General features: G+C 48.7%; 1 protein-coding gene across 1 annotated transcript; it reads left to right on the top strand.

Moving 5' to 3' along the window:
- Nucleotides 1–26658, top strand: TWIST2 (twist family bHLH transcription factor 2). Its single transcript, XM_053948359.1, has 2 exons — nt 1–747; nt 25870–26658. The coding sequence occupies exon 1, from the start codon at nt 236–238 to the stop codon at nt 716–718; it is 483 nt and encodes a 160-aa protein (XP_053804334.1). The 5' UTR covers nt 1–235; the 3' UTR covers nt 719–747; nt 25870–26658.
- Nucleotides 26659–27262: the final 604 nt, after the last annotated feature.

Below are 27262 nucleotides of genomic sequence, written 5' to 3'. Positions count from 1 at the left end.
GACCTCAATTTTTTTTACACAACCTCGGTCCTTGAAATAAGAGCCCTTCAAGCAACCTGGAAAACGTTTGGTCAGCAAAAAAAAAAAAAAAAAAAGAAAAAAAAAGAAAAAAAGAGTCCTCCTGTTTTTCCAAAGGATCTGTCTCAGGAATTTAAAGCACATTTAAGACACACACACACTCACATAACATAAGGAGGGGGGGAAAGGCTCTTCCCCTCCCCTTCTTGCAGAAAGCATGGAAGAAAGCTCCAGTTCTCCTGTTTCCCCTGTGGATAGCTTGGGGACCAGTGAAGAGGAGCTGGAAAGGCAGCCAAAGAGATTTGGCAGGAAGAGAAGATACAGTAAGAAGTCCAGCGAAGATGGCAGCCCCAACCCAGGGAAGAGGGGGAAAAAGTCCAGTCCCAGCTCCCAATCTTATGAAGAACTGCAGAGCCAGAGGATCCTGGCCAACGTCAGAGAGAGGCAGAGGACTCAGTCGCTCAACGAAGCTTTTGCTGCCCTGAGGAAAATCATCCCCACGCTGCCCTCTGACAAACTGAGTAAAATCCAGACACTCAAGCTGGCGGCGCGGTACATAGACTTCCTCTACCAGGTGCTACAGAGCGACGAGATGGACAGTAAGATGACGAGCTGCAGTTACGTGGCTCACGAGAGGCTCAGTTATGCCTTCTCCGTGTGGAGGATGGAGGGAGCGTGGTCCATGTCAGCCTCCCACTAGCCACCGCCCCGGCCGGGCCAGCCCAAGGGGTAGGTACCTGTTTCTCTTCTCCTGGATGATGGTCTGGGTCTGTTTCCTTCCCTTTGCCCTTTGTGGAATGCTGGGGATGCTGATGGGTTTGGGGTCGCTGTCCTGGAGGGCAGCATAGGCACGTCCAGTTCCTCCTGCTCCCCCCGCACCAGAGGAAATTCAAATAAATGGAGCTTCCAGGAAGGCAAAAATGAGATACCTCCAAAATTTTGGGGCATGGGGGAGGGAAATAATAATCAGCATGCTTTTGCTCTGTCGGAATGGGGAGTAAGAGGGGGATGGTGTTGAGAGCGGGAAGGTGAGGGACAGAGGGGAAACCGTCACCGCGTGAGATTTGCCAGAAAGCGCTGCTTCGGAGAAGGGCTCAGTGAGGAAAAGGTGATGGCCACAACAGGCTGACAAAGGGATCCAAAACAGCTGCTACCCCGCTCCATGGGTGTCTGCACCCCAAAAACCCCAGTGCTGAGCTCCGTGGTGGCCACATCCTCTCCCAGCTGGGGGTCCGGGGGTCAACAGGACCCACGCAGGGCTTGGCGACGGGTTCGCCCCAGGTTGTGTTTCTCTTAAAAGAAACAAGCAGCAGATGTCGGCTGCAGTCCCGGGCTGTGCCCTTTCCCCTCACACAGCAAAAAGCAAACAGACACAGGAGAAACTCTGCTAAATTTTTGGGTTTGTCCAGTTTCCCTTCCCCAAAGTGACGGTAAAGCAGCGGCTGGTGTTAGGCGCAGTTTCTTATTTACTCTCCTCACCAAACCCTTCCTTGTCACTTTCCATTAGCAGAAAACTACTTCCTCTTCAGCTGCCTTTGTAATATTAAGGGAAGGAGGAATAAACAGTGAGAAAAGAGTGGGGGAAAAAGCCTTTTAATAACACCCTCATCTCCAGCTAATTAAGCAGAGCAGCTCTGTGTAGTGTCAGCCGGAGTTTGGGTCTGGCCGGGCACTGTCTGGGGCTCCCTACATAAAACAGAGCCCATGAACCTATTTCACCAAGCAAACACTCTGAAGGGACATTTTTCCCCGCCACCCTTATGATGTAAAAATGAAATAATTTCATCATGTGCAGAGCTGAAGAGGAAATTTTATCCCAGCCCACTGGCCGGGCTTGTTTAAAGAGGCAAATCTATCTTTGTTCGGTCAGCAACGAGCAGCCCCTTTGAATAAATAATATACAGAACCAGGCAAAAACTTGATGCAATTGTAGTGCCTCCGTTCAAAAAGCTAAAAAAAGGTGAAACCAGGACTTACTAGTGGTGTAAAACAGACTTAAAACCATTTTAGTTGTAAATGTTTTGCTTGCATCCTGAAATGATTTGGAATTTGCACTTTGGTGCTGGAATTAAGCTCTTCTAGTGATTCCCCAAAATACTCAAAAAGTCTCAAAATTGGTTATTCTACTCATTGCACGAGCTGCCTGTTGTTTAGCTTTATTTAAATAGGTAACACTGTTGTTGTGGGGCTTATGGCCATCGCTGGCGTTCTTATATTTTGCACATCGTGCCCCAATTTCAACTGCAAAAATCCAAAACTGAGTGGGTTTTTCAAAAGCAAAACCACCCGTTTATAAAACAGAGAGCCTTTTCCCATGCTAATCTGGCTAAAAAACTGCAGCAAACAGACTAAAAAGAAAAAAAAAAAAACAAAAAAACCCACACAAAAACCCAGGCTTCTTGTCAAAACCAGATGTAAAATGTCCCGAACACATATTTCTTCAGCAGTTTAGATTGGCTGAATAGGAAAGTGCTGGGCTGGAACAATGCATTGATTCTGTTGTTTCCCAAATGATGTGTTGCCATTAGCCAAGGATGGTTGGAAATCTGTTATCTAATACACAACCCTCCTAGCACACGGGGCAAAACCTGCCTTTTTTAAACCGTGTTTTATACCCCACATTGATTAAATTATTATTAACGTTGCTCTGATGAGGCAGACTTTATGGGTAGTGCTCAGATTGTCCCTGTCCCCAAAAAAATGTATGGATATAATGGAAAAATCACAATGCAGAACCAAACCCCGGCACGTTTTGGTTTGATTTGGAAGAAATAGGAATTCGACTCCTTCACCGTAACCCAACCTCCAACCCAGTGCTCTGAGAGGGGTCTTGCAGAGGAAGATCCCAAACTTTCCCCCTTTCCCTGTGCCTGTGCTGTGCAGGAACACGCGTGTGGTTGGACTGTTGAAAAGGTTGTTGACAAATGGCCTGGTGCGGTGCGGTGTCAAATTCTATCGTTTATGGCGACAGAAATTACAGCTGCCAGAAAATAAAAAATAAAGCTACAGCGAGGTCCTCAAGAAACCCTTGGAAACAGGCAAGTTTAGTTGGGTGGTAGGACTTTTTATGGGTTAGAGGGGAGCAGCCTGTGCTGCCTCAATGGACAAAAAATCCATAAGAAATTGCTGTGTGGGTTTGGGATCAGCGCCCGCCTTTCCTAGGGGGTAAGAACTGCTAACATGGGGTGAGTGCCACTCAGGCTGGGCTGCCATCCTCCCTTTTCCTGAAGTTTTGGGGAGAGAGAAGCAAGGAAGGGTTTTCTCTTCAGAGGGAGGCTCATTCCCCTCTGGCTGCAAGCAAAACAAAAATCAGAGGAGCTGCTTGATTAGAAAATCAGAGCCTTGGGAACTGGGAAAATGCCACCTGGCCCCTGCGAACGTCAGCAGGTCACTGCTGCTCGCTCCCCCGGCCACGAGAGCTTTTCCTGTTCTGCTCCATGGAATTCCAGACAACTGACTCTGGGAGCTGCAGGAGAAACAGGCACAGATTTTGCACCTCTAGGACTGCAGTGGGATGTTTCAGCCGAGCCTTCCTTCCCCGCAAAATCTCCCCATCCTCACCTTCCCCTTGCAGCCACCTTTCCCTTTTGCTTTCAAAATGTTCCACAGGCCAACAGTTCCAACTGAAAAGAACAAATTGGGGAAAAAAGTATGTTTCCTGATACTCCTTTTAGTAGGGAAAAAGCCTGTCCAGCCAGGATGGCAGGACCAGCAGCACAGCAACACAGCCCTGAGCCCCGCACCAGTAAGACCAGTCTGCTGCTCCTTCCCACTCACTGGGGATGAGCCCTTTGCCTCCCCTGGTGCTGGGAACTGCTTTTCCCACCTTTTCCATGCTGGAGAAGCCACGTTTAGCGCGTGTGTTCAATCCAGAGCCCTCATCCCATCGCCCCTTCAGACTAGCAGGGCTGTTTCCAGTGTAAAACACCAGCATCCTATTTCATTTTCTCCTTAAAGAAGCAAACAGATGTTATCTCTGCTGGCCCTGGGAACAAAACCTAATTCTATAGTGTCTGAGAGCAGCACAGTTAACTGGGGGTGTAGTGACACTGGAACGAAGCCCTTTTTTGTCCCAAAAGCCCCATTTTTTTATACGCATCCTTCAAAAAATGTAAATAAGTTTCCTTGACAGGAAGGATTGTAAAGTTTGGTATTTACATTAATAGCCTTGTAGCGGCGGGGAGGGGTGGGGGTTTCATCTCAGTGCATTTAAAAAGCCCAGCAAAATGCATTTTGGATCCTCTGTTTACGTTCGTGTCTTTCCTTGGGAAAGGATAAATCTGTTACCCAGCAGACACCAAACACGCTGCAGTCAGCCAAAAACCGCTCAGGCTCAGGGATCTTTGAAAAAGAGGGTGCAAGGGAAATGCTCCGGAGTAGGAGACATGCAAAGAGACAAATCTGCCAGGGGCTAGACGCAAATAAATGAATTATCCATCAGAAAAAGTTGGAGACACGCATGGCAGAGGGAAAATGCTGGATTGGGTCCGAAGGAACGCTTAGAAAAGTGGTAAAAACATGTTATTACTTAATCTGCTGGAGGCAGAGCTGCGGTGAAGCTCCTATCGGGAGAGATGCGCGTTGAAGGGTCATTAAGGGAACAATCGAGGCAGACATTTCGGCTAAGTAGACCTAATTTGTCTCCAAATTAGTCATCCTCACACCGCTCAGCTCTGCAGAGCAGCCCTAATTTTCAAAGCAACCTCATTAAAACAAAGGGAGAGATTGAAACGCTTCTCCTGAGCAACCTCCCCTCACATTCCTTCCTACAGTGCTTTTTGGGGGCAGATTTCCTGCAGTTATAGGTAGCAGTGATAAATGAGCCCCGGAGATCACAGCGGGCTCTTACAGAGCTGGGACAGAACCTGTAACCACCGCTGAGATCTCTTTTGGGGACATTTCATGTCACTCTTTCCCCCGGCAATATAATTATTTTTATAGCCGTAGCCCTCAGAATCATTTCCATGTGCTTCAGCACGACTTTGAAATCTCCGAGCCCAAAACCTCCAGAATTTATGTCTTGCTGGAGAGAGCTACAGGAAGGGTTTGATGAGGCCACGAACATGGAAAGGGACGGCACCAGAGCCCCGAAACACAGAGCGAGCTGTAAATGCCGTCAGGGAATTGCAGCTGGCTGGGGAAAGCAGGTATTTCAGGGAGCTTTTTCACCCCTCTTCCCAGGTTTTGCAGAAAATTGGGAAGGGAGAAGGAAAAGCAGATTGCTCCTTGCAAGCCGCTGATCCCACCAGAAACCTCGGTGGCTGCTCGGAGCTCCTGATTCCTTTCTTCAGGCAAAGTTGGAAGTGACGAAAACCAAGAAACCATCCAGCTGGATATTAGCAGACTCGTACTAATTCATGATCAGTTCTCAAGAATTAAAACAGTAGAAATATTTGCCAAGGATTAAAAAAAAAGGCAAAAACCAAAAAAACAAACAACAAAACACCAAAACAACACTTGGCATCCTGGCATTAATTAGATTTGTAGTTGTGGACGATGACCACTCAGCAACAACAACTAATCACACACAAAGAGCAAATTAACTCAGCCAGCCCATAAATCAAGGCAAGGCAGCCCTTGCCCTCAGACCCATCCCTTTAACCACTTCCACACCAGGCCCAGCCAGTCCCCCCAGCCCCGATGTCCTTGTCCTTCTCCTGCCAGCTGTGGGAATCAGGGCTCTGGGAGCTCTTCGGGATGTGCTTCTTCTCCCCGCCTTAGAGCAGGGGTTTGGGGGATAAAATAGAGGATCCTTCTTTGAATTTTATTTGTGATCTGCTACCTAGAGCCCAAGGTTTTCAGTGTTTAGCGGTAACAAGGGTTTTCGCTCGGGAATGGGGGAAAAAAAAATTAGTCTTTCTCTGTCACATCAAGGGAAGCAGCGTCAGGAATTTGGAGACAGGTTCCTAGCAGGAGGAGGGTGGAAACGGAACAGGGAGGTTTCATCACCAGTCCCATAAAAACGTGAAATAAGCGACAACAACTCCTAAGCCCTGCTATTAACAAAAATCTGAAAGTGGCCATTAGATCCCTGAATTCTCCGGATTTGTTCCCTGACTTCTCCGGGCGGCTCTCCCCATGGCCTGAGCCTTTTGGATGGAGAAGGTTTGTTGTTCTAATACTCCAAAACGAGCACAGGAAAGGCAGCATGGATTCTTCATTCCCAAACTAGCGGCCAGAGGGTGTCTGGCACTGCCCAGGGGCTGGGATCCACCTGGATTCAACCTCTCTTTGTTATAATTACGTGATTTGGGATTTTCTTTTTTTTTTTTTTTTTTTTTTTTTATGCCTGTGCTTTGGCAAGGGGTGGGATTGAGGGAGATCTGCTCTCTCCCAGATTACAAAAGTGGTCAGACACCAAAACAGAAAATAATCCTTGTGCCCCGCACTCTGTGGTGAGCGACAGTCCCTCCTCTTCCTCCCATCTCCTCTCCACCTTTCAACCACAGCTTGGAAAACAGAAAAAGGACGAGGTGGGGGCGAGAGAAGAGATAGATGTCTACAGGTTCAGCTTGATATATATTTACTGGAAAAGGTCCAGTAAGCCTGGCCTAGCTTTAATTGAATTCCTAGTAAGATAGTTTTGCCTTGTTAGCTGCCACCCCCAAGAAGCATTTCCTTAAGAGATATTAGACCTGCCAAACACACGCTTTAAAACACACGAATGGGGTTTTGGGTGAGTTTGGCCACCAAAAATGCTCATTCAGTCATTTATCTGATTATGCCCTCGGTTTTAGCTGTTCAGGGCTCCTTTAAAACTCATATGTTTGTGCTTAAATGTAAATAAACCAAATTGCTCTGCTGAAATAGGGGAATCACGGCTGTGCTGAGCCTCCTATTAAAAATAATTAGTTAATCCAGCTTGGAAAATTTAGTAGGGTGGGATGGAGCCAGGGAGAAGCTTTCATAGAAAAAACAGTATTTTGGGTGGCTGGAGGTGGGGGGATCCCTGAGGAATCCACACCCAGTGTCCCCAAAACCAAGCTCCTCAACAACATTAACCTGCCAAAGACACAAAAATGCACATTTCAGGCTGACCCTCATGGCAAATTTTATGCACATCACGGTGTGATTTCTCCGTGTGATGGGGCTCCTAAGGCAGAATTCTTGTCTGGGAGGGGAAGCTCAGAAATGCGAGGAATAAAACAAATAAAATTGTGGACTCATGAGAAGGTGAACAGGGAGATGCTTCCCAGCAAACAACCTGGCATTGGTAACTGGAGATAAACCACCTTCTTAAGGGAAGGAAGGAGTTTATAGTTTAATCCACCCACACAAAACCTACCTGAGCCCACCAGAAACCCCAGTACCATCACCCATGGCTGCTGTCAGGACCACGCTTGCCCTGCAGCATAAAAATCCCTCTCTGAATATGGCCAGGACGGAGATGCAATGAAATTTATTAACAAGCCATTAATCAAAGGGGTTTGGATGGGGAAAATAGGTTTTCAATTTGTCCCAGCTGAGCCTCTGCCTCCCTGTCCTTCTCATATGTATCCCATCGCACCGGGATGCCCAGCACCATCTCCAGGCCACAACCCCCCAAAATTCATCCCACAGGCACTTTTATGCCAGTTCTTGTGAGTTGGAGTCTTTCTTCCCCCAGACACACAGGTGAGCTTGCCCACCAGTGGACTCCAGAGCATAGGCTAGGTGGCAGGAATTGAGCTTCTGCATGGAAGCAGAGCATTTTCACCCATGGCAGTGCCTCTGGGAATGCCAGGGAATCACCCTCTTGGAAATTTCCCAGTGAGAAACCATGGCATAAAACCACATAATAAAAACAGGCCAGATGAGATAACACCCGTTTTTTTTTTAAAAAGCGCTCTGCACACAGCATATTAACTTGTACTTTTGTACACTAGATAAGATGACTATTCTGCATATTTTGATTTATTTTGCTTTATTATTTTGCCTGATGAGCCCAGGAAATTTCTGATAACACCAAGCCCATTTTGCTGCGGTAATTGCCAGCGTGACGCTCCAGGCATGGCCCCACGGTCCCAAAGCTCCCTTCGACCTCCGTGGGAGTTTGTGCACAGAACAACCCAACATTTTACAAGGGCTTTTTCATCCCTGACCACGAAAGGGGCTGTTTAAGAGATCCCTGGGATTGCCAGCACTAAAGAATCTATTTTATACCAGATGGGGCTGAAACGTTTGCTGTTGGGAAGGAGCTGGAGTGCGGCAGAGCGGCCGTGTTCTTGTCTCCATCGTGATGTGATGAGTTTGCACTTGGGTTTTGGGACTGAGAAGAGGTTCAGGCTTTTGAACTGTTTAAAACAGCTTGCATCTCATGAACAGGGTAGATCAGAGATCCCTTTCCAGTGATTCCCTTGGAAACTTTACAATCAAACAACCTAATGATCAATATTTCTCGTTATAACACGCGCAAAGGAATAGCCCACCACTGCTTTCCCTGTTCACTCCGGGGAAGTTGATAGCGGAAAGCACCTCAAAAAGACCCTGTCACACCAAAAACACAATTCCAGGCACCCCCCAGGGCAATGCCATGTGCCCAGAGGGCTGAGGGTATGGAATTGGGAGCTCAAAACACACTGATTTTCAATGGGACCGAGTTAATCTGGAAGTTTTCCTCCCAGCGCTGTTATTTTGTAAACCAGGCAATACTTTCACCCTCAACGAGTGGAAGAAGGTAAATATTTTAAAGTTGCCGAGGGAAACAGACATGGCTTTGAAAATTGTAGCTATTCCTTAGCTGTGCATATTCTTGGAATTGTAAGATTTTTCGGGCTAATAATGTCAGAATCAATTCATGGAATTGTATGATTTTTCAGGATAATCATGTCAGAATCAGAAAGAAAAGCTCCTGGCCTTAAATACAACAGTCTGCAAATCTATTCCCCCTTTTTCATACTGGTTTATTGTTCTCACATATGCATCACTAGCTCATTTTCTGCTGCAATTAGCAAGGTTTTCGTGCCCACTGCAATGCCCGAGGTACGTGTACAAGTGCCAAGGACAATTCTTAGATCTGCCCACTCACCCCTGCTCCTCCAGAAAATAAACCTCTTGTTTAGAGCACATTCAGAGTTATTTCCTAATGCCATCATTTCCCCAGCTGTGAAATGTATTTTTGTCCCCCAGTGCTGTTTTTCCTTAATCTTTTGCTGAAATGCTACTGCACAGTTTCTCACACAGCTACAGCCACATTTGTGTTGTTTGAAGATCCAAAAGCTGTTTCTGGAGAGGAAATCCATAGGCTCCCCGCTTGCCTTGAATTACTCATCCACTGAACTGCTTAGGCTGCCTTGCAGCTTCTCTGCAGCTCAGGCACAACCTTAAAATTACACACGGGGCTAAAATATTCCAAAACCAGGGGGGTTTGGGTCATTTCTGAAAGAGGAAGAGGAGGAGATGAAGGTTTCCTGGAGCTGTCACAGGGAGCCCGGGCCAGGAATCAGTGCTTAAAGCTTTTCAGGGGAAAAGCTGCTGGGATAATTTGGGACCTGGGTGCTCGGAGCTGCTCCACTGAGGTGCAAACAGGGACAATGAGGCACTTCCAGCCCTGCAGCCACAGCACAACCAGGGAAGAACTCAGGAGAGTTGTTGGCCGGTGGCGAGCTTGCTTTTACCCCCACTTCCAGCTGGTTCCCTTCTCCCAGGGGTCCAGGTGAGCTGGGAATGCCTGAGCCAGGAATGCCAAACCACCCCCAGTCACAGGTCCAGCCCTGCACTGGCATTGCTGGGACCCCAACCCTTAACCCTGGTCATCCCCCCCAGCTCCTGGGAGCAGGACGGGAGCCCTGGAATTTGGGCTCTCCCTCTCCCCAGCTGCCAACATCCCAGCACCACAGAGGGATGCAGGGACACCAGGCTTTACTCCAGCAGGTCCAGGAGGCATTGGATGGGGCTGGGAGGCAGATGAGGCTGCTCCATTTCCATTCTCTTAGGAAACTTAAGAATTTTTATAAAAAAGCAAGCGAGGATTTGGCAGCGAGCGGAGGGTGGGGATGCCTGCCAAGGCCTGGACAGCTGTACCTTCTTCACTAGCAAGTTGTGTGATCAGCTAGGGCTGTGCTGAAAGCCAAGAGGAGTTACCAGAGCTGCCACATCGCATTTGGCTGATCCTCCCTCTGGGAGACACCTTAAAGAAACAAACCCATCCTGAGAGCTCTGCCAGCGTCAGCACAGCGAAACCAGGGCTCACCCCGCAGGCTCGGGGCGCTGCTCTGGTGTTCCCCCCGCCCCTCCCCAGTTTCGGATCCAAGATGAGGGGACAGGGGAGGAGGAGACTTATCCGAGGCCGTTTTTCCATTTTTGCTTGCGTACCAAAGCCCTGCCTGCCCCTCCCGAGCACGGCTGGACCTTCCCGACAGCTTGAAATAACCCAGGAAATTGTGCAAAAGCTGCGGCGGGCCCGTCCCGCCCGGCGGGCCGCAGGGACGCCCGGCTGGGCAGCCGGGACCAAAGGTGGGACTGCACTCCAGATTCTACAGTTCTGCTCTGCTGGGGTCTCCGAAATAGCAGGAGGGTCACAGCAGAAGGAGGGAGGGAGGTGCGGTGGGCTTGGGGGGGATTTGGGAAGCGCTGATGTGCCTGCAGAGCCTAGGCCGTGGCTGGGGGAGCCTCCCCTCCCAGAGAGAGGGACATAAGGCTCTCCTGTCCTCTTAAACAGAAAATTATCCCCCCTTTCCTTCAAGAGAAAAGCGAGAGATCTACCTCCAGGTGTTACCCCATCCCCTACATCTCCAAGCACTTCCCAGGCTTGAAGATTTCATTTGAAGCTCATCACTGAAACAACCTCCTGGCCTCCAAAGCCTCCCTTCGCTCGGCCTGCCACGTGTATTCCCATTCCCCTCACAAAGCTCATTTTCCTTGCAAACCTCTCCAAAAGCTCTCGCCAAGCACCCGTGCTTGCTCCAAAGCTACTCTGAGGTACCCACTCCCCACACATCCCCGCGGTGCACAAACATTTCTGGCCACATTCCTTCGTCTCTCCCCGCCCTGGCAGCCCCAGCAGCGGCAGATTCCCAGGCTGGGAGAAGGAAAAGGTGGAAAACCACGGGAGCTGCTGACTCAGCACCTGCTGGCACTAGAGGGCAGGGTGAACTGCATTCAATAAAGCATTGGGGTCGCATCCAAAGGGAACATCTCCTGTGTGTCTAACAGGGAGCACGTGGAATATCTGGGAGCAGCCAGGAGCTGTCTCACTGCCCAAGAAAAGGAAATGTTGCACTGGGCAAATCCCATGTCAGTGATCATGAAGGGAGCAGACTCCCGCTTATTTAATTTAAGGTCAGAGTGTGGCACCAGAGAAGCTTCCACCTTGCAGTCACAGCTGCCTTTCTGATAGAAAAAATCTTTAAAAAAAAAAAATCTCATTTCTCTGCTGTGTTTTCCCTGAGTATGTGATTAACCCTGCCGTGTCCTCCTCTATATTAGGAGATTTTAAATTAGCTCCAAACACAAAAAGCACAGGTCTACCCCATTCCCTTCAATAAACAACCCAAATTTTTAAAGATGACTCCAAGAGGTTTGGGCAGCTCAGTGCTTTCATGAGGGAAAAACCACACAGAGCAGGCAAGGCAATTTGTGGCCTGAACACAAGGAACAAGACCTCCCAGGCCAGCCCTAATCCTGCAGGACAAGCATCCTCCAGAGCTGCTGATACCCACAGAAAGCATCTGCCCTTCCCCGAGGGACTGGCTTCCTTAGAAATCTGAAGATTGGGGTGCATGAGAAGCAGCTGGACCCCAGAGAGATGCTGTGCCCACGGTGCTCCTGCAGCACCTCAGCACAGGCTGAGACCCCAAAAACTGCACAGGAGAGCTGGCAGGACCATCCTGAAGATCCTGGGACAGGGAAAGGAGAGGGACAAACCCCAAAATCTGAGAGATTCCACAGATCCCTTAGAAGAGAGTCGCTAAATGCTGCTGGGCAGGGGAAATGCAGGGGTTTGGTTGTGATTTGGGAGTGAAAATGTCTCAGGCCTGCTTTGCTGCTAAGGAACAAGGGGAGTCTGTAACTCTAGACTGGAAAAGGGGGGTTTGAAGTGTTGGATTATACCCTTTTCTGACTTAGAGATGGGGTAATTGAGAGGCATTTTGAAAACTTTTATTTTTAGTCTCATGAGAAGGGTAAGACAATACATATAGATGTTATAATTTATGCTATTACAATCAGAAGTTAGCTATTTCTCTAAAGTATCTAGTCTTATTTGTAACGTTATTTTTTGAAACTTGTTTCTAGTTCTATTTCTCTCTCAATAATGTTTGTTTTATTCAACATACTCATTAAATGTACCCAAAAAATACAACCAAACAACAACCCCACATACACATTGGAGCACAGCGGATTGCAGAGGTGATGGGTGAGGAGGGAGCCCCTGGCTTACTCCCATCTCTCTGGTCACCTCCAGCCTGTTTCCCACTGGTTTGGGCAGGCAGCAGAAGTGCCACGGGATGCTGGGGCTCTTTCCAGCTGGTGCCTCTTGTGGGGACACTTCCCACCAGAGCCTCTGGGCCAGCTGAGAGGATGACATCTCTCTTGTGACCATGGACCATTTATGGGATGGCAGCAGTGGGTTTTGCTCTCCTTGCACCCCCAGCCTACCCTGGGCTCATCTCCACCGTGCCCTAAAACCACCTTGCCCTGCAGTTTTGGCTGGTGGATGGTGCCTCAGTTTCCCCTCTGAAAAGCAACTACTAACTATTGCAGTGCCCATCTTGCCCTTCCCCAGCAGGCAGGACCTTGCCAGCAGAGGGAAGGGATTCACATGCCACCAGGCTGGATTTACATTCAGCCCTTTATATTCCTTTCACAGCTTCTCATTTCAGAGATCTGAATTGCAGATGTTGCTGTGCCTCAGATTTGGAGAGGGACAAAAACGGAAGGAAAAAGGTTAAGCAGCTCTGTGAGTCACTCCAATACATGACCTACTGTTGATTTAGAAACCTACCTCGGCTGTAAATACAGAATAAGCTTCTCCAAAGTGTTTAACCTCTTGTATTCTGTCCAGAAAAACTAATAAATGAGAGCAAAACATCCCTCCTGAGTCACAGAAGCAACAAAGCTGGAAAACCCTGCCGTGGGTTCAGCTCTGAGGATAAAGTGACCCAAAACAAGTGACCTAAGGAGGGAGGGGAAAAATAAAAAAGAGGTATTAGTGGGGCAGATAATGAGGAGAGCAGGCTGTGCTGCTCTCTGGGATCTGCTCCAGGCAGCAAAGGCAGGGAGTAACTTCCCAAACAAGCAGAGAGAGGCTGTGCCATGAATAAACTAAAATACAGCTCAAACCAATAGCGGGACTCTGGCTCCACAGGCACCCACTTGGTGCAACCAGACTCTCCTTGGAGTTGCACAGGCTCATCACATCCATCACGACCCCAAATCATTTATCCACAGGCTGCTTTTTGGGGGCTCTTGGGAGGCAGAGGACATCTCAGCCACATAACTGGGGAAGGACTGGCAGAAGAATTGCAAACAGGAGAATTAGCATTGCCACAGGTCTTGCCATGCGTCAGTGCCAGGGCAGCTCTGGAGAGGGCAAGCTGTGCATGGAAATGTCCTGATTTCAGCTTTGGAAATGTCCTAATTCTAGAATTGGAAAGCCCTGTGAGTTTTGGAAGGCAGCTGAACCATCCAAACTCCCCCCCCCAACTTCAAATATCTTGTTGAATCATCTTTTGTCTTCAAAGCAGAGGGTGTAGCAGCGGAAGGAGAGCTTTCCCTGGGATTTGAGGCACTGAGTGGGAGTTGAGAGAAAGGCCAGCATCTGCTGATCTCAGGGTACCACCAGGAGAATTCTGCACCAGGATCCTGAGGAGGTCACTTGGGCTGGAGCCATCCCGAGGCCTCCGGTTTGAGCAGGATCCTGCAAAGTGACCAAGGGGGGCTGGGTAGTCCCAGCAACCCCACTGATTAAAGGGAAAGCTGATGGGCCAGCAGTTCCAGCATAAATCAGGCTCGCCTGAAATATTTAGGCGTGATTTAAATCGGCAGAGCTGTGGTTCACAAACCACCAGAGGTTTTTGTAGGGATGGGGATGCTTTAAATAAAAATAAAAGTCACCGTTCTGCTCAGCACACAGATGTAAAACTCAGGGCAGGGAAAGCTGCGTGAGTAGAGCTGCTGGATAATTCAGGTCCAAATACCTCCTGGAGTAATCTTCCTCCAGTTCCTCCCTATTCCAAGGCAATTTCCAGCCCTAATCAGACATGAACTGAGACAGGATTCCAGAAAATGTATTTTAAGCTCTTTTTTCCTAGTTTAAAACTCAAAGATAATGTGCTCAAGCTTTTCCACCTAAAACCCAAAGGCTGGAAATTTACCCTATTAAAAAGACTACATTAACTGATTAATTAAGTTAATAATCTCTTGGGGTTCATGATGGGCAGACTGAAGCCAAAGAGATTTAGAGCCCCTCCAGAGCTGGTAGGGTTTTGAAATACACCAAGTTTTCTTGATCCTTTTGAGAATTCCAGCCTAAACTCCTATCCAGCAGCCTTTATCATTTAATTACTCTTTGGATCTCTTGGAAAAACTAAAATCCCTAACACACAAGTAAGGATGAAGCAGCATTGTCAGGTTTGGAATACACAGCTCAAGTGCAAGTGAAGGTACAAGTTGGTTCAGAGCTGTCCCCACATGTCCCAGGCTGTCTCCATGTCTAGTCTCTGCTCCTTTTCCTGGCAAGGAAAATCCCACAGGCATTCCCTTGCTCAGCCAACAAGATGACTTGGCTGGATCTCATCAGGGAGCCAGGAAGTGAGTCCCCAGAAATTAAGCCCCTTGTCCCCAGCCCATGCACATAGGAGGATCTTGGCATCCATGGAAAAGCAGAGCAGATCCCCTCAGAGCAGATAGAAATCACCAATTCCTGCAGTCAGGGCCTGGCTTGTATAACCAGGCACTGGAGGAAAAAGCTCAGGTCTTTCCACCCTCAAAGGTCCCTTCCAACCCAAACCAATCCATGATTAATGGAGCAGGGATGGAAATCATTTGGATGGTGCAACACTGGAGAAGTCCAAGAGCCTCATCCCCTGGACTTAAGGCCATCCCAAAAGCAGAGGTGGAACAGCCAAGTGAGGAGATGGGAGCAGAATGAGGATATCTCTGGAAGGAAAAGCAATGCCAGCAGCTCTCCTGAAGTGTCTGGAGCTGGCACAGTCCTGCCAGCCTCCTTATTCCAACCCTACATAGCTTGGGAACAGCATGCAAACACTTGGAAGGGAAGGAAGAAAGCATTTAATAAGTCTGAAATAATTTTTTTACAAATTCATTAGCTATTATTTCAGCTGCGTGACCTCCTGAAGGGACTTTCTAGAGGGCCAGATTATGCAGTCAACTGAAAATATAAATAAGTATGGAGAGGGCAGAGATCACTTTTTTCAGCCAAAGCGTGTGGGATGTCAGGTTAGGTTTCCTGTCCGCGCACTTCCAGGAGGGGAGCGTGGCCCAGCACTTGCATTTCTTCTGCCCGCTTCAGGGAAAATCATCTCATTTATTGGTGTTGATTTCAATTACTGCTGCTTTTAGGGAGCCTTTAGTCTGAATGTCTGTGCATAGATTCACACCGATATTTACTGCAGGGGAAGTGCTGTATTAGAGGTGAAAGGTGCAGTGCACATACAGATACAGGTCTTCCCCAGCCCTGGAGGTGTCCAGGGCCAGGCTGGTTGGGCTTGGAGCAGCCTGGGATAGCAGAGTGCCCTTGCCCATGGCAGGGGGTAGAAGAAGATGAGGTTTAAGGTCTCTTCCAACCCAAATAATTCTGTGATTTTGTGGTATGATGAGGCCCATCTGTGCCTGTGTAACAACAGCAACTAGAAATTTCAAAAGAAAACCAAAGCATTTTTAACAGGTAAAAAGCACACACAGGAGTGAAAAGTTCTTAAATTAAGTCACCCCAGGCATCCTCCACACCCAGATATTTAACTGAATCTGGGATCACAGATGATCTGTGTGTTGTGTGCAGAAGCATGAACACATTTCTCTAGACAGAGACAGATCCAAGCTTCCCTATTCTCTCCCTGCATTCAATATGATTTCCTAATAAGCCTCTAAACCCTCGTTTCAGTCACCAGATGTAACACCCAGCCTCCCTCCCTTCACAAATATCACACGCTGGTTTAACCTGGAGAATTCGAAACTTGAATATCTTGTACTGCAAATATAAACTGTGTGTAAAACTCAGTTGTACAGAGCAGAAAAGCTGTTCAGCATCAACCAGAGGTTCCCTTCACCCCTGGAAACATCCAAGGCCAGCTTGGATGGGGCTTGGAAAAACCTAGTCTAGAGGGAGGTGTCGGATCAGAAGACCTGTAAAGGTCCTTCCCAATCCAAACCATTTTGAGATTCCCTGAGCAGTGGAGCCCATCAGCAACTTCTGAGCAAGCTCCGGGCTCCCAGCAGCACCAGCTTGGCTCAGCTGGGCTCAGCTCTGCTTGCCGTGGAGCCCAGAGAGGAGCAGCACTGCCAAGCTCCAGCACAGAGCCTTTGTTGGGAGCAGATGCTGTGGGGAGCTCCTCCTGCTCCCCCCAGAGTAGGGATTGCATCAGTGCCACAGGTTATTATCCCAGCGGGAACCTCGCAGGGGTCACTCGCCGAGGCTCAAACAAGTCCAGCTTTTGCAGCTGGCAAACCTAAACAAGGCCAGCCAGCTGCTGCCGAGCTGAGTCAGCCGCACTCACTCGTCCACTTAACCCGTTCGTTTAATCACCCAAACCCCAAAAACCTGACAACTGCAGACAGGAGAACACACATCTGCCCTTTTGCAGCATGACAGGCTGGAAAAGACCGTAGAAACTGATTTTCCAGGGCTTTTTTTCCCCTAGGCTGCTGAGTGCGTGCTGCACACAAATCATGTTCCTGGGAGTCGCTGGCTGGGCTGCTCTGAGTCAGCAGAGCATGTGCTAAATCCCACCCGGCCAGCAGCGGGGTGAGCAGCACGCATTGAAATATTAAACATGTGATTACGTCCTCTGCTAAACACAGACCAGCCAATTTGTTTGCTCCTCGAGCAGAGAGGTTCCATCTCTGCATGCTTCTTCCTCCGAAAATTTGAACTTGCTGGAGCGAGGCTGTTTGCTCCCCTTTGAAAACAGCAGCAAGGGAGTGATAACTTTGTTTTACCTCTCGTGAAGCCATAAAATCCAGAAGTGTGATGAAAAGGTGACACAGGAGCTCTGAAGGGGATAATTTATTGATAGGAAAGGAACACAGAGCAGCGGCACAGACAGCAGGCAGAATAAAACGAGATTTTAGAACTCATTAGTCAGTCATTGCTTCAGGAATTAAATATCTCAAGGTGTTCATTTATGGGAGGGGAGGCTTTTGGAGCAGAGCACAGGGTTGGGAAGCTCCTGGTGCTATCCAGGCTGGAAACTGAAGAGGTTGTGAGTAAGATCTGGCTCCCTGTCCCGCTCGCCGTGGTTTGCCTGCCTGGCACGACCCGCAGAGCAGTTTCAGGGAAGCCCATAAAGCAGCTGGCCAGCCCCACTCCGGGCTCAAGGCAGTGATGCTGCTCCTGGGAGTCTTGGAAAAATGATTCATGGATGCTCAGAGCCTGGACGGGGACCAGGGGGATGCGCTGACCACAGGAGGAGGATGGCAGCATCCAAACCCACAGGAATAAAGATAAAATATCCTACCCTGACCAGCCCTGAGGAAGATTCACAGCCACTCTGCTGTTGCCTGCATCAAGTCCAACTCCCAGCTCTGCACAAGAGATCCCAAGGAGTTGGGCACCCCCAGGAAGCCCTTGGGAAGAGGCTGGCAAGGAGAGGAGGAGGAAGAGGAAAGAGAGGGGTAGAGATGATTATAAACACCAGGGCAGAGAGCCCTTAAAGGGCTGGGGCTGAAATCCAGAGGGCTTGGTTTAAGAAGCCAAGGTTTAAGGGTTTTAGATCTGGTTTAAATGGGATATTCTGTGATTCTAAGCATGGGCAAAGCCATCTGCATGGAACACAGCAGCTGTAAAGTTTAGGAAAACAACTGTGTGGTACTTGTATTAAAGGCTGGAAGAAACGTGGGACTGAGGAGAGATGTGGGACTCAGGGTGGCTTTTGCCGGGCTTGTGTGGTGCTGATGTAGCTGCCAGGCCAAGGAAAAGGGAGAGAAAGAGCCCCGGGGCAGGAGGAGATAAGGCAGCGGGGCCTATCACACCTATTCAAATTCCAAGTCACTGTCACCATTCCCAGGGTGCCAAAACAGCCAGTCCCAATGACTCACCCCAGCCCCACAAAATCCAGAGTGGCTCGCTCCTTACCAAGGAGTCCTTCCCCCGGCAGGATTGTTTGCCATATAAAATATAACTCCCTCTTCACGAGGGCAGCACCCTCTAACCCCAGGTATTTTAAAGAGTTGAGCAATTCTTGCCATAAAAAAAAAAAAAGATCAGAGGGCCTTTATTGACTGCAGCAGGTTTAAGCCGGTTTATTCCAAGTGAGAATTTGGCCCCTTGACTTCAAGGAAGATATGCTGATTAATCCCAGATGGAGACCTGGCCAGGCACAATCCCTTCCCAAAGTCCTGGGACTGAATCACCTCCATTGCTCAGAGCCCGGGTGGTTTTCGAGGAACAAGGAACAGCACCTGCCATGTGGGAAACATTGGGCCAGGGAATTGGGATTGAGGAATTCAGGGACCTTCAGGGTGTGCCTTATAGTGGGGGGAAGATGCCAGAGTAGCATCCTTTCTCCTGCAGACATCAGGGAATGTCACCTGGGATGGGAGCCCAAAACCTGGGCATTGAGCACAGTGGGCGAGGAGATGGGGAATCTTCCTGGCTTCTTCCCACTGAAGGCTTTTTGTGGTGCTCTGTAAGGATCCATAAGAGTAAAAACAGGATTAAATCCATCCATGCTTCAGGGAAGCTGCCCCAGCTTTTCTTTGGCAGTTTTGCGAAGCAAACACAGCTTCATTCCTACTCCAAATGCCAAGAATAAGGATCTTTTTTCAGCAATCATCTCCAAGGCTAACTCAGGACAGGCAAAATTTTGCTTCCCAGAGCTGTAGGCACAAGTGCCATACTTTTTGCAGGAAAAGATAAAATCCTTCACACGTGGGCCCATGGAGAGATGGCAAAACTGTGGATAAACAATTCCAAGGCAGGTGTTGATGAGTTTGTGCATCTTAAACGCAGAGAGGGTGGTACCTGCCCCACTAAGGGCAATTTTTATTACCCCTGCCACTCCTGCAGGGGCATTAAAAATTCACAGCTATGGAATGCCAGTGTCTCTCCCCAAATGTCCTCTGAGGGTCTCTGCCCCAAATTTGCATCGTGCAGGCCAAGGGGACACTGAGGGCTTTGCGTGCGGAGGAGACTCCTGAGAAGAGGGAAATGCCTGGGCTCGCAGCTCCCTCGCTCCAGCCCGGCCTTCCAGGCTGTGTTTGTGAGGGCCAGCATCTGGAGCGGAGTGGGAGCCGAGGATTGATGGGCAGCAGCACACATACAGCTGTGCACATCTGGCCCGCAGGTGTCTCAGCTGCTCTTTGTCAGGGACATGAAAAAGCACCCCGAGTTCCCGGGGCAGTCGTACCTGTCCCGTGGATTGTTCCCAGAAGCCCCCAGAATTCCATGGATTTTATGTCTCTGCTTTTTAGTGGGTGGCCTCAATTTTTTTTTTTTGTTTGTTTTTCCATTATTATTTTATTTCGAAGAAGGAGTTTAAACCCTAGATGCTTTTAAAACAGGGGGGTTTTGTTGCTATTAACTCCACTGGCATTAATCCACACAGCTGAGTCAGCCATAATGGATGGTTGTCATCCTTCCCCTGATTTACTCCTAGGAGTAGAGGTTACTACAGAGCCTTTGTGCTGCTCTGATGAAAAAAACTCCTTATGCTCAGCCACAGGTACAGCCAGACTTGCTGGCAAAATATTTAATGTATGCAAGGACAGGCAAAGTGGGGAAACGGGTAGGAAAACTCTCATCTGTGGGGTAGGAAAATCCCGGAGCATCCCACAGGGATGCTGCTGCTGCTGGGGTTTGGGAACTGCAGCTGCACACAGGAAAACTGTGAGAGCAGAGGAGCTGCTGGCTGAGCAGGCCAGACCGACAGAGTTCCCTTGGAAAAAGAAGAAAGCCACAGATGTATATGTTTATTTTTAGAGAAGGTGTCTTTCCTAGAATTTGTATTATTTTGGCAGGAGTGCTGAGGGGGAGGAGGAAAGGTTTCCCTTTGGCCAGTAATATCTGCTCTCCTGAAACGGGGTGGAGCAGGAGGGTGTTCTCACAGCCCGGTTCATATCTCAGTTGTGTTTATCCCTGCAGAGGCAGAGGGGGACCAGCAACCATGTCCCAGTGACTGCCAGCTTTGTCCTAAATGAAATTAAATTAAATTTTCCCTCGGGCTGTGAGCTGTGACTGTGCAGGGTGAGATCTGTCATTGTGAGCATCTCAGCGGAAGCGGATGGGCCACCTGTGACAACTCCACCCTCCTTCCCTGATTTCCAGCCATTCCCACTGCTTTTGGGCCTGTTTTGGATGTGCATTTCAGGCAGTGCCTGCCCAGAATTGCCGGTGCTCTGGCAGCTGGAGCCCGCCTGGATCCGAGAGGGCCGTAGGATGTGGGACCCAGGAGGCAGAGGAAGTTGGGATGTGGCTGCTCTCTCCCTTGGTGTGAGCCTTAGAGCCGCTTTCCAGGGACACATCTGTGTCTGTGCAAGCTCTCCTCCCCAGCCCTGGGTATTTCCCTGGAGCTGCACTAGGAGAGCACCTCATTCCCTGCCTTTTCCCCCGCTTTGTTCCACACCTTTCTCCGGTGGCTTGTGTGGGGGAGTGGATTGGAGCCAAACAAAGCGGTGATGAGCTCCGCTAGCCAGAAGGGCTGGTGGGAGCCACCTCCTGCCCCTCTCTGCCCCCGTGCTTGCTGCCCCGAGCCACCCAGCCACCCACGAGGCAGCCGGGCAGGCACGCAGCTCCTGGTTGTCCCCAACTCCCAAACACCGGCGCAGCTCCGTTGCTTTTCCCTGCTCCGACTGCTCATTAGTGGCTTCCGCCCCTCGGCAATTCTGAGCTGCCATTCCAGTGATGTGCTGCCAAGGTTTTAAAAAGGGGGCTCCCACAAACCTGCCTCCTCCTCCTCCAGCTGCCACCAGCCCTGCTCGGCCTGTGGAGGAGTGCAGGCCTGGGGGAAATGTGCCTTTTCTGTTTAAAGCTTTTTTAAATGCTGGTTTAAAGCTGGTTTTATATTTGTTTTAACTTTCTGGTGAGGGAGGGACACAGCACCTTGGGGCCAACATTCCTGGCTGCCCAAATTTTGCTGCAGGGAGGCAGAATGCAAGAGAGAACATCTGAGCATCCCAGCAGCAAAATGCTTCACTTGTCAGCATTTCCTTCTACTCCCTGTGGTGAGCACAGGCCCACAAGATTGATTTTAGCTGGCTACAACCTGAAATGTTGAAGAATTGGCTCCTTCTAGGAGGACAAAGGACAAGTTTTTTCCATGGGAAGTTGTTGAGTAGAAGCCACAGGTAGAAGCCATTGAATTCCTCTCCTTGGTGAGCATCCCTCTCTTTTTCTTGAGGGGGTCTTTCCATTCAAGGCCAGGTTGGACTGGGCTTGGAGCAACCTGGGATAGTGGAAACTGTCACTACCCATGGCAGGGGGTGAAATGAGATGGGCTTTAAGGTCCCTTCCAACCCGAACCATTCTGGGATTCTATGGACACCAATAACCCTTTCTTCAGCTGTGTGAAGGGGAAAAAAAATATTTAAAGCAAAATGATGGAGTAATTTCTGGCAATATGTGAGAGAATCACTCACAACTGGAGCTCTCTGTCCGGTCCGTAGCCTTGTGGCCGTGCTCCATCCTGCTCCAATGGCTGGGAGCAGACCCAGGCAGGAAGGACCAGGGCTCTCCCCTTGGCTTCTTCTTGTGGCATCATCTCTTTAGGATCCTCTGATTTCCCCGGAGGCGAGGTGTCAGCAAACCACGCAGTGGATGCACAAGAGGGTCTGGAGAGGGAGAAACAGCCTCAGGGTGAGGAGAAAAGGCTCCAATCTCCATTTCCTCACACCACACACCCATCAAACTGCTCCTGACAACAAAACTGGGCAGCTGCAGGATACAGGGAGGATGTTTCACCTCCAACCAGCCACGAGCAGATAAATCCCCCAAGCTCTGCAAAGGCTGAGGTGAGTCAGAGAGAGGCTTCTCCCTGGCTGAGGAGGGGTCCCAGGGGGGCCCCGGGGCTCAGGAATGAGCCTCTGCCAGGGATGTGTTTTGAAACAGTTTCCCAGCTATAAGATGCACATAATTGTGGCTTTCCCTTCATCTGGGAGACTTCAAGAGCGGATGGTTGATAAGGGTAGAGCAGCAGAGGCAGCTCAGCCCGAGCCAGGGGATCTGGTTTCAGTCTGTCCCTGCCCGCAGCATTCGATCTGATTTTGGCCCTCTCTCCACCCCCTCGCACGGACACAATTATCTGAATTCCTTTCTCGCCGCTTCCTCCCCTCTGAAGCCTTGCAGCCTGGCCCTGCTGCTTTTTCCAGGGCTCCATCCTTTCCTGGCTTGTGGAAATCAAGGGATTTCTGCTGGGTTTATCCTTTCCTGGTAACACCCCAAAAATCAAGGGATTTCTGCTGGGTTTAGCCTTTTGTGGTGGGAAACATCCCAAAAAATCAAGGGAATTCTGCTGTTTTAAGGTGCGCTTTTTTTTTTTTTTTTTTTTTGCCACCCAAATCACAAAATGGTTTTATATTCAAACAAGGACAGGCTTAAGTTGAAACAGGTTTATATTTAAATTAAACGAGCTTAAATTTAAATGAATTTGAGCTCTTTAAATTTAAGCAAGGCCAGATTGGATGGGGCTCTGAGCAACCTGGTCTGATGGAAGGTGTCTCTGCCCATGCAATGGGATGAGCTTTAAGGGCCCTTCCAGCCCAAACCACCCTGTGAAGTGGCTACCATCGATTCTGGCTCCAGGGACAGCTGAGAACTCCATGAAATAATTTGGGAACATCCCTTCAGCAGTGATCCTCCATCAGCAATGTTGGAGCACAGCTGTTTCCCACTCTCCCCACACCCTGAAGCAGCTGGGCCATTTTTTTATTTGCCCACAAGACAAAAACAATGGCAACAAAGGAATCACCATTGGGCATGGAAATTATTGAGCTCAAGCAGCAAAAGTTTTGGGAGGTTTTTGAGCAGATCACGCCCCATGCAATGGTGGGAGGCCAAGTGTCCAAACCTGACCATGGATCTTTTGATTGATCTGTGCCACAGGGCTTTTTAGAGGAGTTATTCCAGCTAGGAATGATGGCTCTTGAGCTCAGGAATGGGATTTTAGTGATTTCCTAAAGCAGGAGCGTTGCCTTTTGTGCTGTAACCCAGCATTGCTTGAAGCTACTGGTGGGGCTATTCCAGAATGATTTTTTTACACTAAAAAGAGGAGAGATCCAGTGAGGAACAAAATTCCTCACTCTGAGTGTGGTGAGGCCCTGGCACAGAGTGCCCAGAGCAGCTGTGGCTGCCCCTGGATCCCTGGAAGTGTTTAAGGGCAGGGCTTGGAGCAACCTGGGAGAGGGGAAGGCGTACCTGACCATGGCAGGCATGGAACAGGATGAGCTTTACAATCCCTCCCGTCCCAAACCATTCTGGGATTCCATGAATGCCACATTTTCCTCACCTTGATGTGTTTGCTCTGTCCCATCTTGTTTGGTCCTTACCTCTGAGAAGAACCAACTCCACATGGGATTTCTCCTTCCCCGTTCACCCTAAAATGTGCCTGGGATGTAGGGCAAGAAAACAAAAAAGGCCCTGGGGGCAGAGCCTTTTTTCTACACCTTCAACTTTAAAAGAACTTGGAAAAGCTACCTTAAAAAAAAAAAAAAAAACAAAAAAAACCAGCAAAACCAAAAAAAAAAAAAAGAAAAAAAACCAAACAAATTCCAGCAGTTTTCCTGCATTTCACATTTCATTTGCACTCTCAGCCATGGAAATTATTTCAATCCTTTTGTAACTAAACCCACTCCAATCCTATATGGGCAAAGGCCTGGGGGACCTGTTGTGAAATTTCCTGCAGCCAGGGCCGTGCTCTTGCTGCCACCTTCCATCAGGCCAGCAGCTCTCTGCTCCCGTGACATCCATGCTGGGCTGGGAAATGCTCCTGGTGGGTCTGGGAAGTGCTTCAAAAACAAGGGGAAAATGGATCAGCAGGGCCTCAGACAGAGGAAGCTGCACTGTGGCAGGGCATCACGGCTGGGTTCTGTGTTAGGGTAAGAGAAATGCTTGGAAATCCCCGAGAAATCCAAGGAGAAAGCAGTCCCCATGCCTGGAAGTGTGCAAGGCCAGCTTGGATGGCTCACAGAGGTTTTTGGGGCATTTTCCCTCTTGCTCAGCCCTTCCTTCCCGCTGCAATAGCTGAACTGCAGCAAGCAGGACCAGGTTGCTGACATGAGGATCACAAGCTAGATACAGAGTCTGATTTCAGAGCCTAATTTCAGAGTGCAATTTCAGAGTCTGATTTCAGAGTGTGATTTCACAGAACCGCAGCACAGTTTGGGTCGAAAGGCACCTCAAAAAAGCCAATCCAGTTCCATGGAACTAGCATGAGATGGAATGAGCCATCCTAGAGCTCTGGAAAGTCTACGATCCGCAGGGCAGGCCATCACCATCCCCTCACCCTAACAGGGAGGAAAATCAGCCCGTTAGCACCGAACTGCTGTGGAATTCCCAGTTCTCCAGCTGGAGCTGGAAACCAGAAAGAACCAGTGGGAAGGAGAGGCCTCAGGGCAGCAGCAGCCAGAGCAGGGGGTCTCAGCCAGAGTTAAAGACGTCAGCTCTGCCCTGGGAGCAGCTTTGTGCTGAGCTCTCTGCTCTTGGGTGGGATTTGAAAAAATCCCTGGAACTAGACCAGCTTTTTATCTGGTTTTACCTCGTTTTCGTGTCAGCCATATTCAGAGAAGAGCAGGGCATAGCAAAACCTCGTGTGACCATCCTCCACCCCTTTCTTCTGCTAGCTGGAAAAAATAATAAATTTTAAAAAATAGAATCAGCAAATTGCTCCGTGGTATCTTTCTCCTGCCTGGATTTTATTTTCCTTTCCTGGAGCCCTCCCTGGATGGGGAAAGGGTCAGTCTGTCAGACATGGGCATCCCCAAACCACCGGGAGAGGTGGAGCTCTCCTAAGTGGTCCTGGGCAGCCTGACAAGTCCCCGAGCTGGTCTGCAGAATGTGGTTGTAATTAGATAATTAATAACTTGGAGAGGGAAAGGAAAGGAAATCAGCTAAATGGAAGCTTTCCTCAGTGGGAGGAAATAATTATATCTGCTTTTTGATATCTGAGCTGAGGTGGCTTTGCTGAAGGCAGGAACAGCACCTTTGACTGCAAAGCCATCCCTGCCCTGAGCAGGATGGGGGATCCCACGGGCACTGCTGGGTCATGGAGTTTGTCCCACAGAATTTACCCTGCTCCTGGAAGTGTTCCATGCCAGGTTGGAGCAATCTGGGATAGTGGAAGTTGTCCCTGCCCATGGCAGGGGGGAGGAATGAGACGAGCTTTTAATGTCCTTTCCAGCCCAAACCATTCTGGGATTCTGTGATGTTTTGATGGATGCATTGCTCCTGCCTATGGATTGACCATGTTAAATTCCAGTGCAAACCAGGCTGTGACATTACCAGACTCTGAATTTAGGCTGTCTATCCAAAACCCTAAGGAATTGTGCTTCCACTTGCCCCTGGCACACTGGATCTTGCCCAGTGCCTGGATTAACTACATGCTGCTGGAACCAGGGGCAGGATTCAACACCTGGTGATGAGCCACAGCCTGGATTTGTAGGGAAAAAGCCCTTCCCACACAACCTATCTCAGAAAGATGTCCTCCATTTGGTGTATTTATGTTTCTTCTCTTTTCTTTTTTTTTTTTTTTTCCTTTTCTCCAGACTGTCCAGTGTCTGCGACTGAAGTGGAATTGGGATATATCCAAGTTTGTAGCTTCTGAAACCTTAAAAACCTCAAGAAAACTGGTCCAAAAGACCCCTCTTGACCTCCCTCGCTCTGAACTCTTGCAGAGCATTTTAGACTGAGCAGCAAAACAGCACCGAAGAGAAGGGGCTGAGACTTTGCAACATCTCTCCCCAAAACGACTGACCAAAGAGAGGAGAAGCAAACATTCCTGCTTGTTCATTGTTGTTGGGATTTTGTGTCTGTCTGTGCGTTTGGTGTTTTATTGCTAATTTTTTTTTTTTTTTTTTGGGAAACAATTCAGGAATGCATTTATGAGGCATCTTTGGGTTTGGGTTTTACTTCCCCTTAACTGTATTCTTCTTTTTTTTTTTTTTTTTTTTTAATTCCACACCTGATTTCTTGTACAGTAATGGCAAAACTGGACCAAGGCTCTCAGCAAAAATAGGAAAAGAAGGAAAAAAGCCCACTATGCCCCCAGCTCCCTGCATGATTTATTTCAAGTACAGCCTGGATTACAGACTGCCCTCCACACTCTGCCACCTCTCCCTTATTGCTCCATGATTTGCTACCGCTCATCCCCTTCCCCCTTTTTTTATTTTTTTAAAGGTTTTTTTTTTCGTTTGTTTTGTTTTCATTTTCTGTTCCAGTGTATATGTTGCTTATTTGTTTTATTTATTGAGATATTTTTAACGAGCTAAGAGACTGCAATGTCGCTGTGTATACTGCTTCTCTTGCCAGTAAAAATAAAGATGTCATGCAGCTACCGAGGGTTTGAGATTTATGTTCTTGACTCCACAGCCCCCAGCAGAGGCTGAGACTCTTCCTTGTGCCCCACAATGTTTTGACACTCAGAAATTTGGGTAAAAACCCTTTCCCAAGGAGTGGGGTGATGGGGTGCAGAGAGTGTGAGCATCACTTGTCCGGCCTGATGTCTGCAGGATTATTTGGCTTGGAATGGACCTTAAAACCCAACACCTTCCACTAGACCAGGATCTGGAAACATGGGGCAAAATTATCCCAAATGACCTTTTCTCCTCATCAACTACGAGACGAAAAGAAACCCCAAGAAAACTAAACAAAAACAAACAAACAAACAAACAAACAAACAAAACCACCACCAAACCAAAACAAAAAAAACCCAAAAAAAACCAACAAAAACTCCCTGCTGTGGTGTCCAGGGCCATTAAAAAATAAATCATGCCATTCCATCCAAACCAGCTTTGGGGGGAAACATTTTAAGATGCCAAATCACGACCCTCTCTGTGTGTGCATCAGATGCATTAATTCCCTGATAGCTTTCTGAGCCCCAGTGCCAAGTGTTTATTTTAAAACAAGCCTCGTTGCATGGAGGAAAATCCATCACATCCA

Source organism: Vidua chalybeata, chromosome 7 (genome assembly GCF_026979565.1).
Source record: "Vidua chalybeata isolate OUT-0048 chromosome 7, bVidCha1 merged haplotype, whole genome shotgun sequence".
Lineage (NCBI taxonomy): Eukaryota > Metazoa > Chordata > Aves > Passeriformes > Viduidae > Vidua > Vidua chalybeata.
The sequence above is the reverse complement of the archived record's forward strand: the minus strand, read 5'-3'. Positions and strand labels throughout refer to the sequence as shown.